At 47.1% G+C, this 17,045-nt stretch overlaps 1 protein-coding gene across 3 annotated transcripts in view; it reads left to right on the forward strand.

Annotated features, from left to right (window-relative positions):
* Positions 1–17,045, forward strand: part of LOC146863473 (uncharacterized) — a 336,901-nt gene that overhangs the window by 142,871 nt on the left and 176,985 nt on the right. For all 3 annotated transcript variants that reach the window (XM_085642897.1, XM_085642899.1, XM_085642898.1), the window contains exon 9: positions 16,781–16,865. In XM_085642897.1, coding sequence (XP_085499023.1) covers positions 16,781–16,865 — 85 coding nt within the window. The remainder of the gene's footprint in view (positions 1–16,780; positions 16,866–17,045) is intronic.

Consider the following 17,045-nt stretch of genomic DNA (forward strand, 5'->3'; position numbering starts at 1 on the left):
TCAGGTGTTCTGTGGCAGGAGGGAGAGAGGCCGAGAGTGAGCGCCGGCATGTTTCTGTAAGTATTGCATAGCAGTCAAGTTCTCTGATGAGGGCCTTTTCAGCATAAAGAGGCATAAAGAAGGCTTTGAGGGCGAGGCCATTGGCTTGGAGCTCCAGATAATTCAAGTGGTGCGTTTGGTGATGAGAGGCCCTCATGCCTTGGACAGTGGCATGGACAACTATAACCCCCCCCACTCAGTTAGCTTGACCAGCATCCGTGGTAATGGCGACTTGCTGAATGGGGTCTAAAAAAGACTAACCTTGCAAGAGATTGGTGCTGTTCCGCCACTGCAGAAAGCCTTGAGCACTGGCCTTTACCAACACTAGATCCTCTGTTTGATGCTCCATTTACCATGGCGATACAGGAGGTGATCATGCCAAGCAGGCACATGAAAGTTCTTACTGTGAGGTGGCATTTTAACTGAAAAAGACACTAGCTGCTGAAAAGCCAAGACCCTGTGGGGCACAGGGTAGGCTTTGATTGTGACGGAGTTCAGTACTGTTTCCATAAAGGGCTAGGTATATAGAGGTGGAAGGAGGGGCTTAGTCGCATTTATGGTAAACCTGAGGCTCTGAGGGAGGCAAATGGTTGCCTGGGTATGTGCTAGGCACTAGCACTCATTCATTTCATAAGGCTTTATTCGGAGCTTAAAACACAAGTCCATAAAAGCAAAACAAATACTCATCAAATACATCAAAAAATACATGATTAAAAATGTAGACAGGTTACATGATTTAAGAATATAAATAATTAAAAGAGCATACCAGGCCTTACTTTGATAGCTAATAAGAGGAAGGTTGCAGTAAAAAAGCATACATCAGGATATGGTTTAAAAAGCAGTTTCATGGCATCTTTTCTGTTCCTTACTCCATATTTTAAAAAGATGGGTTTGAGATAGGCTCGACGGTAATTATCATAAAGATTACATGACAAAAGAAAGTGCATGGTGCTTTGAGCTGATACGTTATCGCAAGGGCATGGGCCTACCGGGTGTTTTTTAATACACGGGTAAGCCACCAAATGATGAACTATCCCAAACCTTAATCTGGTGATAACGTACCTATGGGAGGGTCGAGTGACTAAACTCAGATATGACTGAAAACCCTCATCTTCACAAAATCTACTATAAAACATACATGTACTTAAATTACTACTAGTACTTTCCCTTTGCTCTAGTGTAAAATTCGTAAAAACTGATTTCATCACTTTTTTAGACAGACTGGAGGAGGCGTTACAGTCGTCTTTAAGACTAATACCATAAATCTCGAAGTAACAATTAATGACATATTTAATCCAAGGAATTTTCATATGGCCATCAATGGAGAGACAATCTCCAATGATTGCTCTGCTTAGGGAGGTCTCTTCTTTTAACCATACAGAACGCCACAGCATTAAGGGCCTTAATGCCAGTAAGTCTGAGAGGGGGGAGATACCTAGTTCTCTATGAACCAAATCATTTGTGGCAGATTTAGGTAGACACAACAACCTTTTCAGAAATAGGTTTTCCTCTACTTGCAGGTTCCCTGGCTTGGTATACCCCCACACTCCGGCTCCATAAAGGGCCACGGATAAACATCTCATTTGAAAGATCATCAACATATCTTTGATCCGTTTATCTCCAATGTTTGTAGCGAATTTGAACACCCCATGCGAGCTTTTCGCCATCCTAGCCTGGACATTATTAATCTCCCTGGTCCAGCTGCCTGATTTAGAAAAGGTGATGCCGAGATAATTAAAAGATTCCACAGTTGACACCTTATGACCTTCTAAAAAGTAAGCATGAGGTTTTTTACATACCGCCCCACACTCCATAATGAAGGTTTTGGTCTTGTTGATCAACAGCTTTCTATCGTTGATGAACAGCAGGAACCTGTCCATCAGACGCTGTAGGCCAATAGGGGTCCTAGACAAAATTACAGCGTCGTCCGCGTAGAGGAGTACGGGAACGCTGAAATCTTTTATTTTTGGTGCGTCAGCCGCAATCTCCTTTAGAACTGCGTCCACTTTGTTAATAAAAAGAATAAAAAGCAAAGGGGCAAGCACACACCCTTGCCTAATTCCCCGTCTAACCCTAAACTTGGGGGTACACTCTCCGGCCTGACCATAGCGGACACTAGAGTTTAATTTGGCATAAAGTCTCGCTAGAAAGTAAACAATTGACTCTGGAGCCCCCATTTCCAATAGCGTGGTCCATAGGGTGCCATGATCCACCATATCAAAGGCACTACTCAGGTCTGCGAAGCAGAGATAGAGAGATCCTTTTTTTGCCTTGGTATATTTACCTATGATTAAATCAAGGTTAAGGCATTGCTCTAATGTTCCTCTGCCCCGCCTGAAGCCGTATTGGGAGTCAGCAAGGATATTATTGGACTCGGCCCATTCTTCTAACCTGACCATGAGTACCCGGCTCATGACTTTCACCGAGGAGTCCAGGAGGGATATTGGACGGTAATTCTTTGCATCCCCCCTGTCTCCTTTCTTGAAAATCGGTACGATAATGGATTCTTCCCAAGTATGTGGAACCCCAGAACGTACGGCAGTATTAAAAACTTTTGTAAGCAATGGGCCCCATAGTTCAGGGACTGTTTTGTACACATCAATAGGGACCCCATCAGGTCCCTGGGCCTTCCCACCCTTGCTGGATTTAATACTATCCCACACTTCGGCAATAGTAATGTCCAAGGATATAACAGGCCATCTGTCGTCATGGGATTCTCCAGTTCTGGTGGAATCAAAAATCTGGGAGAAATGGGTGACCCAGCTCTCCGAACTAACATTAGCTGTTAATTCTGGGATCTTTTCATCCTTCAGAAAAGGGCTATTTACTGTTGCCCAAAATAAAGAAGAATCCGCTGTAGAGGCTGCTTGATCTAATTTTTCCCAAGCCTCTTGTCTTAATTCCGTTTTCCTAGACTTGATAGCCGTCTGGTAAATCCCTCGTAATTCCCTAATGGATCCAGTATCTCTCTTCTTATCTGACAATGCTATTTTGAGTCTTTTAAGTGCGATGGTGCAGGCGTGGTCAAACCATCCCTTGGGCTGGTGTTTCGTACCCTTATGTGATACAGTGAAGTTGCGGTTTATAATTAGATTAAGATTAGTAAAAGTATGCAAGATTTCAGCATTTCCCTCCTCATGTTCTAATATAGTAACTATTTCTGTAAGGCACTTTGACACAATGGCATTGGACTGAATGTCCGCTTTATTGCCTTTCCATCTAATACGGATACCGTTAGGGCGGTGGGGCTCAATATTGGTAATAGTACATGGGGCAGACACAGGTCGTAACTTCCATAAAGTTAACTCGGCGGTGATACAGTTGTGGTCGCTAATCATGTTGTCTACAACCACGGGGGTAGAACACCTTGGAGCGATACCAGATGATAAACAGATAAAATCAATCACTGTATTGGCGTTCCTTCCCGTATAAGTGGGGACAACTTCGCCTGAGTTATTAGTCTGGTTAGCCAATATTTCCATGTCGTATGTTGTTAAGATTTTGTTCAAAGAATTACCATATAAGTTGTGAGGGAAATGGAGAACCCCATCCCCCCAACAATCAGTAAAGCCGCATACCCTTTGGGTGGCAAGAGGACACACCATTGTATTGAAGTCTCCCACCCAGATGATATCAAAAACGATATCAAATTTAGTTACTATATCTTCCAAAGCTGATTCTAATGCAAGTACGACCTGGTACCTTGAGTTGTCAAAGACATTGTTATAAAAATTGATTAAAAGCATATTCCTGTCCTGCTCCTGTTGAAGCCATAGAATCTGGGAATGTGTACCAACCAACACATGTTTTTTGACTTTGACAGGTATATCTACTGCAATCATAACCAATAACCCACCCTTAGCTCTACCCGATGATGAGGCCTCAGCTGGTAGGTTATAAGAAACAAAGCCATTGTAATTGATTGGGTCAACACACCAGGTTTCCTGAAAACATAAAATGTTAAAAGTATTAATAAATTCGACCCACCCTGGACAAGTAATCTTAGAAGAATGTCCAGCGATGTTCCAACTAGCAATCGAACAGACACTCTGCCTCCGGGATCTAAGGCGGGAAGGGGAACTAGTAGAATCAGAAGGGGTGGGACTGCAGGGCTGGTCACCGGGCAGAGGGGCACAATTCTCTCCTTCACAGTGGCCAAACTTCCCACCGGTAATAACAGTCCCACTGGCATCCACTGAGTCTGATACCCTCACTGCGTCAATCCCTCCCTTACCTCCCGTGATATTAGCCACAATAGTTGACTCAAACAAATCTGGCCACAGTCAGTCATTCCCATCTAGTCCGCTCAATGCTTCAAATCGGTTTGCCGTGGTAAAGATAGGACCAGGGGGAACATACTTATCTCTTTCCCTTGCCCCAGTATATACAGTGTTTGGACGGGTATTATGGTGCCTATAGAAATACCCTAGAGGCCGAAGGGATATCCCTTGGTCCAATGAGGGGGAGGATTGCGCTCTTAACAGGGCTATGGAAGCAAGGTGGGGGTTACGGAAATTAACTATAATACAGTCACCCCCACAAGTCTTACGCGAGCTCCCAATCCAATCAACTCTTCTAGTACTTATAATATCCTTTGCCAAGGCTACTGGAAAGCCGCATTCCCGGTGCAGCCAATCCACAGTTTTATTTTTCAAAGAAACATGGGTTTCACTGTGGTTATGACCAGTTTCTTTAACTTGTGGAACATTAGTAAGAACCGCCACGAACGGAGCGCAGGCTGGGGGCAGGTCGGGCCTAGAGGTACCTATATTATTTACGCCAGGACCAGGGGTATATGGCAATCCTTGCTGGTCCGGGGTCGGCAGAGAATCGATGGCATTTCTACTTTCATTAACTTGTACGCCTTGTGAGGTCTTAGGGGGGTTGGCCGCTGTATTAACCAACTCAGAGGCCTGTCGGAAAGCATGGCTGTTTACTGGGGTTTCAGCAATCGCTTGAGCTCCAGTACTTGCTTTAAGATGAGATTCTAACAGACCTCCCAGTCTGGCCACCTCGGTAATTGCCATATCTAATTTATTCATTAAAGGTTTGATTAATAAATCAAACTTGGCGTCAATCATGCTAATTAGAAGATCCAACTGACCGCTTTCAATAATGACCGGATTACTATCCGTCACAGTGGGAGGGGTTTGGGTAGAATTCACGACTAAAGAATCAATTCTCTTAGGTAATGCTCTCCCCCCCCCCCCCTCCTAGAATGCAGAGTCTTATTGTGTGTCTTGTTATGTGACCGGCTAGAACGTAATATTCTTTGGGATGTATTAGCTGCTGTGACAGCAGTCGAAGAGTCTGCAGTACATGTTAGGTCCTCAGGAGGTGGGTCGACTAGGTTGGTGTCATCTGCGGTGGCTACCACACTAAGATCTACCATATCATGGATCCGATCATGATCATTAAGCTCATAGTTGACATTAGCATTGTCTGTAGCAGATAAATGGGAAGGAGGGTTGATATCAATAAGAATAGGATCAATAACTTCCACCCGCCCCAATGACTTTCTCCGCTCTTGATTTATTTTATCAACCATCTTCACCAAATAATTGTCCATGGTTGATTTGGTCGAGGAAGGCTTAACTTTAGACATGGGGTACTCTAACACCACACTACTATAAATCAATAAAGATAAACAATTATTTCCCCTGGCAAATCTCTCGCGTTCCCCTCAAACCGCAGTAACCTGTAAGCAGGTAGTGCCACAGAATGTCAAGGAGCAGATAAGGCCCCCTTCCGTCCTCCACGAGCAACTGTATGCCACAGACCTGCCGCAAGTATTAGTAATAGTACCTTCACACAGTGTCACAGTGTCCGTGTCGCAGCACTTCAGGGGGGTGGCCCGGCCCGGCCTCCTTTGGCCCCTGACGGCCACAGACGGTCCCGCCCTTGTCCCGGGCTTCTCCCGGCGCCGACCCGCGCGCGATCCCGCGACGCGGAGGAAGACCTCGGGATATAAACGCCTCCTGGCGCGGAATTATGGCTGGCGGTGGCGGCTTCCTGCCGCAAAGGCTCGTGGGGCTTGTGGTCCCTCCCTCGCTGCAACCGCGCTGATGGAGAAGAACGCGGCGGCGGGGAGAGACCTTCGGTGACACCCGGAGCCCGGAGCAACAGCAGGAGGTATCAGCGAGGCAAGGTAAGGTCCGAGTAGTCTCTAGTTCCCCAAAAGCAAAAGCAAAGTGCCCACTTGACAGAGGAAGACCTCGGGATTTAAACGCCTCCTGGCGCGGAATTATGGCTGGCGGTGGCGGCTTCCTGCCGCAAAGGCTCGTGGGGCTTGTGGTCCCTCCCTCGCTGCAACCGCGCTGATGGAGAAGAACGCGGCGGCGGGGAGAGACCTTCGGTGACACCCGGAGCCCGGAGCAACAGCAGGAGGTATCAGCGAGGCAAGGTAAGGTAAGGTCCGAGTAGTCTCTAGTCTCTAGTTCCCCAAAAGCAAAAGCAAAGTGCACTAGCACTCATCTGCAGTCTTGATCAGCCAATCATCTAGGTAGGAGAGGATGTGGATTGCTCCCCTCCTTAAGTGGGTGGCAAGTACTGCAGGGCACATGGCGAAGACTCTTGGGGCAGTGGTGTTCCCAAATGGAGGTACTTTGAACTGATAATCGATGGCCACTCACAATGAAGCGTAGGTAGCGCTGGGGGCGGGATGAATGGAGGATCTAGTGTTGGTAAAGGCCAGTGCTCAAGGCTTTCTGCAGTGGCAGAACAGCACCAATCTCTTGCAAGGCTGGTCTTTTTTAGACCCCATTCAGCAAGTCGCCATTACCACGGATGTTGTTCAAACTGGCTGAGTGGGGAGGTGATAGTTGTCCAAGCCACTGTCCAAGGTGTGAGGGCCTCTCATCACCAAAGGCACCACTTGAATTACCTCGCCCTCAAAGCCTTCTTTATGCTCAAAGTCCCTCATCAGGGCGGAGAACTTGACTGCTATGCAATACTTACAGAAACATGCCGGAACTCACTCTTGGCCTCTCTCCCTCCTGCCACAGAACACCTGATGGCAGAGTATCTTCTGAGGCCTGTCCATGGTCTATGCCCTATGAATGAACAAGTCGGGGGTCTTTGCTTTCGCTTTTCCTCCTCCCCCACTCCTTCCTGTTGTGGTGTGGAAGATGCATCAAACATTTAAGTCTCTTATAGCCCCTACCTGGGCCAGACAGCCCTGTTACTATTCCCGCCTCAACATATCTATCGCCCCACAGGAGAGGCTACCCAACAGAGAGGACCTCCTCACTTGGGACCAGGCCAAAATCAGGCATCCAGACCCCAGGGAACTCAGCCTAGCAATTTGGCACCTGAGGTCTTAAAATTTGTGTTCGAGGCATATGAGCTGCAGATCACACACTGAGGATAAGATCGCCATCTGGTGTTGGGCTCGGATGATTGCAGGTTGTTGTTGTCTTCGGAGAAGCCTTTGGTCACGAGGTTGGTGACTCCTCCCCTGGACAACAGTGCGCATGGGCATCCACTCCATCGGCAGATTGTTTTTTTCCGCCATTGGGTTCGGATGAACTTTTTTCCGCTCCAGCAGAAAACTTCCAGCAATCGATTTAACTCTTTGATTTGTATTCCATCGACGTCGACATCAACTCGGACCGGTTCCGGAAGCGGCTGATGGACAGGACACCCTTCAAAAAATGCCCCCAGTGTGGAGCGAAGTTCCCCCACAGTGACCACCACGAGGTTTGCAACCTCTGCCTGTCGCCGGAACACAACGAGTCCACCTGTCCAGCTTGTTCCGCTTTCCGTTCGAAGAAGACCCTCCGGGACCGAAGAGCTCGACGCCATATTATGGCCAAACCAGCTCCAGAACCGGAAGACATCTTTGCTCAAGATGTTCCCGAAGACGACACCGAAGATCTCGAGATCGTGTCCGAAGCCGACGATTCCGATGACCTCATCACTCCAGGGCAGCGTGTGAGTACCACCCCCCCTGCCCCTGCCCCATCCAAAAAAGCAGTGGTCAAGACTCCGCCAGTTGGGCCCAGTCGCGACCGGAAATCCTCTTCAGAAGCCCCGCCCTCGGGCCCGGCTCCGAAGACATCTAAGCCTGTGGGTGGCTCGGGCTCGAGCAAACCTCACCTAATTGTGCCTTTAACACCCTCGGCACCCAAACACTCATTGTTGGCACCGAAACAGGCTCCAAGACCGAAATCTCCTTCGGCACAGAAACGTTCCTCGGCACCGAAGTCTCCACCGGCACCGAAACGTTCTTCAACATCGATGCCTAAAAGTCCATCGGCACCGAAAACTCATTCGGCACCGAAACATCAATCGGCACCGAAACCTCAGTCGGCACCGAAAAATCAGTCGGCACCGAAAAATCAGTCGGCACCGAAAAATCAGTCGGCACCGAAAAATCCATCGGACCCGAAAAAATCATCGGAGCCGAAAACTGCGTCCCCGCCGAAACAAGCTCATAAAGACCCGAAGCGGACGTCACAGACACCACCTTCGGAGCCAGATGATCTTTTTCGACCAGATCCTACTCAGAAGCGGATCTACATCAATCCTAAAACAGGACATGTGACTGCCATCCCATATAAAAAGCGGAAGCTGGACACTACACCTCCCCCAGCTCCCATACGGAAAAAGGACTGTGCTACTTCACCACTTCGTCCTTCCTCTCCTGTTTTACCTCCTAACCCGTCCCCCCCTCCTCCTCCTGCTTCTCCTTTACCTTTACCTTTACCATCTCCCTATCATTCACCTCCTCCACAGGATGATAATGATGACTTAGGGGGAGGGGCGGACCCTGATTTATTTGATGATCCTGCTGACCCAAACGACCCTTTTACGTTCCCAGACCCAGCACCCATGGATGACTGGTCTTATCCTATACCTGACATGCCTGACCCCACTACCTACCCTTCCAAGCCCTCCCCTCCTGATGACCACCTAGGGTACGGCCAACTTATAAATAGGGCAGCAACATTCCACGGCGTTACAATGCACACAGACGCCATTGAAGAGGACTTCCTCCTTGATACCTTTGAGCAGTCACAAAAGACTGTCCACATACTGCCCATGATCAAAGGGGTTATAAAGCATGCTACTGAAGTCTTTAAGGACCCTGTTCGAGCTAGGGTGCTCAACCCACGCATCGAAAAAAAGTACCGACCAGCCCCGCAAGACCCTGCATACATTAAGGCCCAGCTCCCTTTAGACTCCCTAGTCGTATCAAATGCCAGGAAGCGCGCTAACTCTCAGACAACTGGAGAAACGCCTCCCCCAGACAAGGAGTCTAAGCTTTTAGAAGCCTCGGGCAAACGGGTCGCCGCGCAGGCGGCTAACCATTGGCGTATTGCCAATACCCAGGCCCTGTTAGCCAGGTATGATAGAGCGCATTATGACCAACTTGAGGACCTTATGCAGCATCTGCCTGAACCTTTTAAGTCCCAGGCCTCTGACCTCATCCAAGAAGGCAAATTAATATCTAATGCCTCCATTAAATGCGCCTTAGATGCAGCAGACACTGCTTCTAGAGCGGTCAATACTGGCGTCTTACTCAGACGACATGCCTGGCTCCGTATTTCCGGTTTTAAACCGGAGGTTCAAACCGCAATTCTTGCTCAACCTTTCAACCAAGAGCAGCTATTTGGCCCTGCAGTGGATACTGCATTAGAAAAAATGAAAAAGGATAATGAAACTGCCAAGTCTATGGGAGCACTGCAGTCTCAACAGAACCGGGGTTCCTTTCGTCGCTCCTTTTATAGAGGAGGCTCCAAAAACACATCAACTGAGACCACGTCCACCTTTAAAAATTCTGGACAAACATCCCCTAACAGAGGTTACTTCCGGGGAGGTTATAGGGGAAACAATAACAAAGGTCGAGGACGCGGCAATAACAACAACACCCGCACCTCACCAGCCACCAAACAGTGACTTGCCACCACTCCCCCCAGACCATTCCACTCCGGTCGGGGGACGACTCCAACAATTCCTGCCTGTCTGGACTTCCATCACCACAGACAGGTGGGTAAGACAAATTATCCAGTCTGGCTACTGCCTCGAACTCATACAATCCCCCCCAAACATACCGCCCAAACAACGTCCAATGTCCTCGCATCATCTCTCTCTCCTCAAACAAGAAGTTCAATCCCTGTTACAAAAACATGCGATAGAACCAGTTCCCCTTCAACATCAGGGAAAAGGGGTATATTCTCTATACTTCCTCATTCCCAAAAAGGACAAAACACTAAGGCCCATACTGGATCTCAGACTACTAAACCAGTATATACATTCGGATCATTTTCACATGACCACTCTCCAACAAGTCCTCCCACTTTTACAACAGGGAGACTTCCTCGCCACATTGGACCTCAAGGACGCATACTTTCACATCCCTATGCATCCCGCTCACAGAAAATATCTACGATTTGTGGTAGATGGGCAACACTATCAATTTACAGTTCTCCCATTCGGAGTAACAACAGCACCCAGAGTGTTCACCAAGTGCCTAGCAGTCGTGGCAGCGCATCTCAGAAGACAACAGATCCATGTCTTCCCCTATCTGGACGATTGGCTCATAAAAGCCAATACATACCAAAAATGCGTTCTCCACACTCATCGCACGATTCAAACTCTCCACGATTTGGGATTCACTATCAACTACCCCAAATCCCACCTACAACCTTCCCACTTACATCAGTATCTAGGAGCAACCATAGATACATCCAAAGCCATTGCCTATCCCAGCACAGCCAGGATAGCCAGTATACAAAATCTCATCTCTCAATTTCAAACTCATCCATCTCTTCCAGCAAGAGTGTTCATGCAGCTCCTAGGCATGATGGCGTCCTGCATCTCCATAGTCCCACACGCACGACTTCAAATGCGTCCCTTACAAGAATGCTTAGCACAACAGTGGAACCAAGCTCACGGACAACTTACCGATCTGGTGTTGGTGGACAGTCGCTCACTTCGATCACTGAAATGGTGGAACACCATCAACCTGTCCAAAGGGAGACCGTTCTTAGAGCCTCTTCCACAAGTTGTGCTAACTACAGACGCATCTCTCACGGGGTGGGGAGCCCACCTCCTTCACCATACCACTCAGGGCAGATGGACCAGTCAACAGAAACTGCTCCACATCAACCACCTGGAACTCTTAGCAGTGTTCCTAGCACTAAAATCCTTTCAAATTCACCTAAAGAACAAAACTGTCCTCATACGCACAGACAACATGACGACAATGTATTATATACAGAAACAGGGAGGGACACACTCTCTCCAACTGTCCCAACTGGCACAGCAAATCTGGAGATGGGCAATTCCCCAAAACATCTACCTGTTAGCAGAACATCTCCCAGGGATCCACAACCAAGTGGCCGACCTCCTAAGTCGCCACACACAACAGATCCACGAATGGGAACTACACCCCAAGGTTCTACTCCCCTTCTTCCAGAAGTGGGGACAACCAGACATAGACCTGTTCGCCACTCCCGAAAACACAAAATGCCCAACCTTCGCCGCCAGGTTTCCACACCCACAGTCGAAGGGCAATGCCCTATGGATGAACTGGTCAGGCAGATTTGCGTACGCCTTTCCGCCTCTCCCACTAGTTCCATTTGTGGTACGCAAACTGAAACAACAGTCACTAACACTAATACTAGTGGCTCCCACTTGGGCACGTCAACCGTGGTTCACCACACTTCTGGAACTATCTTTAGTTCCACATCAAAAGCTACGCCTCTCCCCGGATCTGTTAACCCAGAACCATGGAGAAATCAGACACCCAGATCCTCAAACACTGAACCTAGCGATCTGGCTCCTGAGGTCTTAGAGTTCGGTTACCTCAATCTCCCTCCAGACTGTATGAATATCATAAAAGAAGCCAGACGCCCTACTACTAGAGCGTGTTATGCCGCTAAATGGAAACGATTTGCCATCTACTGCGCTAATAATGACATACATCCATTGGATGCTTCCATCCAAAACATCATTTGCTATCTACTACACTTGCAAAGATGCAATCTAGCGTATTCCTCTATACGATTACACCTAGCAGCCTTGGCAGCCTACTTGCAAAATAGGCAACACCTGTCCCTTTTTAAGGTACCAGCCATCAAAGCGTTTATGGAAGGTCTCAAAAGGATTCTTCCCCCAAGATTGCCACCTGCCCCAGTGTGGAATCTCAATGTGGTCCTAACAAGACTCATGGGCCCCCCATTTGAACCTATGCACAAATGTGAATTGCAATTCCTAACATGGAAGGTAGCCTTCCTTATCGCAATCACTTCCCTGCGCAGAGTAAGTGAAATACAAGCCCTTACACTTGAAGAACCTTTCTTACAACTACACCGTAACAAAGTGGTTCTTAGGACAAACCCTAAATTTCTTCCAAAAGTGATTTCCCCTTTCCACCTTAACCAATCAGTAGAATTACCGGTCTTTTTCCCAAATCCAGACTCGGTAGCTGAAAGGGCCCTACATACCTTAGATGTTAAAAGAGCATTGCTTTATTACATCGACAGAACAAAACCTTTTCGAAAGACAAAACAACTCTTTGTTGCTTTCGCGCCACCACACAAAGGCAACCCAATCTCCAAATCAGGGATAGCCAGGTGGATAGTTAAATGCATCCAAATATGCTACCTCAAGGCTAAACGTACCCTCACAGTTCCCCCTAGGGCGCACTCCACGCGTAAAATAGGGGCTTCTATGGCCTTCTTAGGCAATATTCCCTTAGAAGACATTTGCAAGGCAGCCACATGGTCTACCACGCATACCTTCACTAAACACTATTGTGTTGACGTGCAGGCCAAACAACAGGCCTCCGTGGGCCAGGCTGTCCTAAAAACTTTATTTCAAACTGCTGCAACGGATACAGGCGACCACCGCTAAGGGGAGCACTGCTGTATAATCTATCCTCAGTGTGTGATCTGCAGCTCATATGCCTCGAACGGAATATGCTACTTACCAGTATGCATCTGTTCTTGGCATGTAGAGCTGCAGAGTCACACACGCCCGCCCGCCTCCCCGGGACCTGTATCTGTTCCAGCATCCGTCTTACTTAGACATTACACATGGACATCCTTTCTTTCTTTTCTATATACTCCATCTTTTCCCAACATGGCGAAAAACAATCTGCCGATGGAGTGGATGCCCATGCGCACTGTTGTCCAGGGGAGGAGTCACCAACCTCGTGACCAAAGGCTTCTCCGAAGACAACAACAACCTGCAATCATCCGAGCCCAACACCAGATGGCGATCTTATCCTCAGTGTGTGACTCTGCAGCTCTACATGCCAAGAACAGATGCATACTGGTAAGTAGCATATTCCTTACCCAAGTCTCAAACAAGAATGCATGGACATCTGAAAGGAACCTTGCAGAACTACCACTAGGGCCAGCTACACAGCAAAGTGGAAAAGATGTGTCCACTATTGTAACTTCAAGAATATAGACCCCTTGTGCCGGGGGTCCATGACGTTGTCGTCTTAGTGCTTCACTTACAGAAATCAGAGCTAGCACATACTTCTTTATACTTGCATCTTGAATTCATTGCTACATACATGTAACATAGAGAGCATTTTTCTCTCTTTGAAATTTCCATCATGGAAGACCTTAAATTGTTTCCGCCTAGAGTGCCACCTGTTCCTCTCTGGAACCTCGATATAGTCCTCACAAGACTCATTGGTCCTCCATTCGAGTCATTGCATTCCTGTCCTTTGCACTTTCTCTCTTGGAAAGTGGCTTTCCTCATAGCCATCACCTCTCTAAGGCGCGTAACTAAGCTACAAGCCCTCGTTTTCCAAGAGCCTTTTATCCAGGTTCATACTGATAGGATTGTTCTTAGAACGGACCCTAAAGTCGTACCTAACGTGGTCTCTCCTTTCCACCTTAAGCAAACAATTGAGATGCCAGTATTTTCTCTCACCCAGATTCTTTTACAGGTACCCAGCTATAGGCTCGGGTAGTAAATACTCATTTTACCTACATTACCCCTGCCATTACACTACATAACTGTTCTTGGTACTGACCTTTTACCTAGTTACGGTAATGCCTACATGACATGGGGTTTTCTCTGAAAAGTAGCCTCATTCATTATGCATGAGGATTCTTGGAATCTCAGCAGGACTACTGTCTACTGCATAATAACTATGTATAAGGGTCATTCCTTCCGTCATCCTAGCCTGACATGACACAGCAAGGTATATCCCCTGAGGGTACCGCTTTGGGTATTTAAACACCATATCTCTGCTGAGATCAGCAGAGGAGAAAAGGACTTCCATGCTGACACACTGAGGCGAGACTCTGAGGTTCCTGCATGCAGATACTCCAGCATGCAGTGGTCCGACATACCTCGCGGTGTGTCCATCTTGAGACCAAGACGGGGCCCACAGTGTCTCACTTCAGGTAATGGGGTTGACTTTGTCCTAGTGGGATTCTTGGCTCTACACCTACATACATGCTAGGTACACTTGGGTACATCTAGTTAGGGTCGCATCGTAGGAGTACTCATAATTACTGTCATGTATTTTTATACTTGCCTATATTCATTGTTTGAGCACTATGGCCGGAATCTACCATCCTTTTACTCTGTTGGTGCTTACAATCATTTATATCTGTTTCTGTCTTATGGTTGTTTCAGCACACCTATTTTACACTAGAATGACGCTGGTTCAATACATGCTTATTGAAAACGTCCCCACCACTTATTCTGTGTATCTCTCTGAGACAAAGTTAGCACGAGTGAGTGAAAAGTACTGTACTGTTTCCACTATCCCTGACGGGACAGAGTTGTCATGTTCAATAGTTGCCAAGAACTATTCTCTCCTTGGTAAGAGGAGTTTATACTGGCACTGTGAGCTAGCTGGTACACAGGCGAACATACTCGGTGGGGCTGTCGGGAATCAGTCTGGGCACCAATCCCGCAGTGTAAGTCGTCTAAAAGAGCAGATCCTATATAGGTTTATAGGGACTACACAACTATTCTGTAGCAGAAAAGCCCCTTCCTACTCTAGGTGTTAAAAGAGCCTTAATGTACTGCATAGACAGAACAAAACGTTTTTGGAAAACTCAGGAGCTGTTTGTCGCTTTTGCTAAAGCCCAAACAGCCCAATATCAAAATCTGGCATAGCTAGATGGATTGTTAAGTCTATCTAAAAAGGTTACTTTAAAGCCAAAAGGGTTCTCCCGAGTCGACCTAGGCCACATTCTACTAGGAACAAAGGAGCAACCATTGTATTTTTTTTTTAAATAGTCTCCCAGCAAGCATCTCCAAAGCAGCTCCAAGGTCAACCCCTCCCACTTTCTCCACAATACTGTGTGAACATTCTGGCCTGTTAACTGGTTTGAATTGGCCAAATCGTATTAAGAACTCTGGTTTAGACTTCTGCAGCATCCACACACTAGCCAATGCTTTACGGAGTACTGCTTTACAGGCTGTGCAGAGCATGTGCATCTACAGCCACACATGCTACGAACGGAATATGTGGCTCACCCTGTGAGCATCTGTTCTTAGCTTGTAGTGTTGTAGATTCACGCGCACCCACCCTCCTTCCCCGTGTTAGTGTGCTGTTTGTACATCTCTGTAACATTAAGTATGGATAATACTTTGTATTTGCCTGTTCACCATATTCTCACTGTTAACCATTCTATATCTACACTCATCGCTGGTCGGGAAGTAATCTAACAATGGGGTCAGTGCCCATGTGAATTCCCTGCTAATGGAGTAGTCACAGGATACCCCGTGACTCGAAGAGACTTCTTCGAACAAAAACAACTTGCAACGTCCGAGGACAACACTAGATCGCATAAGAATGCAGCGCATGTGAATCTGCAGCTCTGCGAGCTATGAACAGATGCTCGCAGGATAAAAGAATATTTACAATTCCATTAGTATCTTGTACTGCTGTGAATACACATACCTAGCATCGACTGTAAAGCGTCTTCCTCTGAAGCGGTGGCTAGGGAGCAGATGATTCAGTTGTTGGCACTAATGTTCTTAACACAGTCTAGCCAACCATAGCCTGCTGATGGGCTAGTATGTCCACACAGGTCGCAACCTCCCTGTGTCACTGGAGCCAAGCTGCACCCTACCCAAGTAGGGCAAAACCTTTCTTGGGTGGCTTATATTGCAGTTCAGAAAGGACCGGGCTTGGCAGTTTGGACTGTTCCCATTGTTTGAATATGCTGTCCCACCCTGCACTTTATTTTCTCATTTTCTGTCTTGTTAAAACTACTCTGTGTCAGGTACTACAAAAGCATAACACATTTTAGAATGTATGCTTTTAATTTCCTTCCAAACCTGCTTTATGTATTTAACTTACTATAAATGCACTGTTGTATGGAAACACAGCTTAAATTTTAGCACGTTCTCTAATCTCCAAGAAAAAAACACAATACAGTCTTCTCCAGTGATTTAAATATTCATGGGCTGCTGTCTCAAAGCAGTTGCACTAAAATGCTCAGGTGAAAAACAGGGCTTCCTTAGGGGAAGATGGGCAAGGGTCATAGAAACCCTGAAATCTTTGAAACTCTTCTCCACTACACGGAGAAAAGTTGGAAACTCAGGAGTGAAGGATTCCCTGTTGACTTTCCATGACCTTTTCATAGACCCACTGCTCAAAACCGTGACCTTTCCCCTGAGGCTTTTGGCAGAGGTGTAGTGCTGTCCTCTCGTCCCATTGTACATTCCTCAATCTGTTGCTCAGTACTGCATCGTATCGAAAGACAGCCAACAAGAGCTTGACTAACCATTCCTCTTTTCTTGCTTTAAGTGATGGCGAAGAAAGCAACAGTAGCTTGCCAGAGTCTGATGATGAATTCAGCTCACATGATCGTCCCACAGACATCATCCAGAAGGTAAATTCCTCATGTTCTTTGATATTTGTTTGCTAGGAAGGAAGGCTGACGAGAAATGGCCCAAATTGGGGGATGTTCGATGTTGGTTGAAGTACAGAAGAATCTCCTCGTGAGCGATTTTGTACCATGCAGAAGCTGGGACGTTCGATGTTACCACAATTTTTTATAAACCACTTATGT

The sequence above is a fragment of the Triturus cristatus genome, chromosome 2_2 (genome assembly GCF_964204655.1).
Source record: "Triturus cristatus chromosome 2_2, aTriCri1.1, whole genome shotgun sequence".
Classification (NCBI taxonomy): domain Eukaryota; kingdom Metazoa; phylum Chordata; class Amphibia; order Caudata; family Salamandridae; genus Triturus; species Triturus cristatus.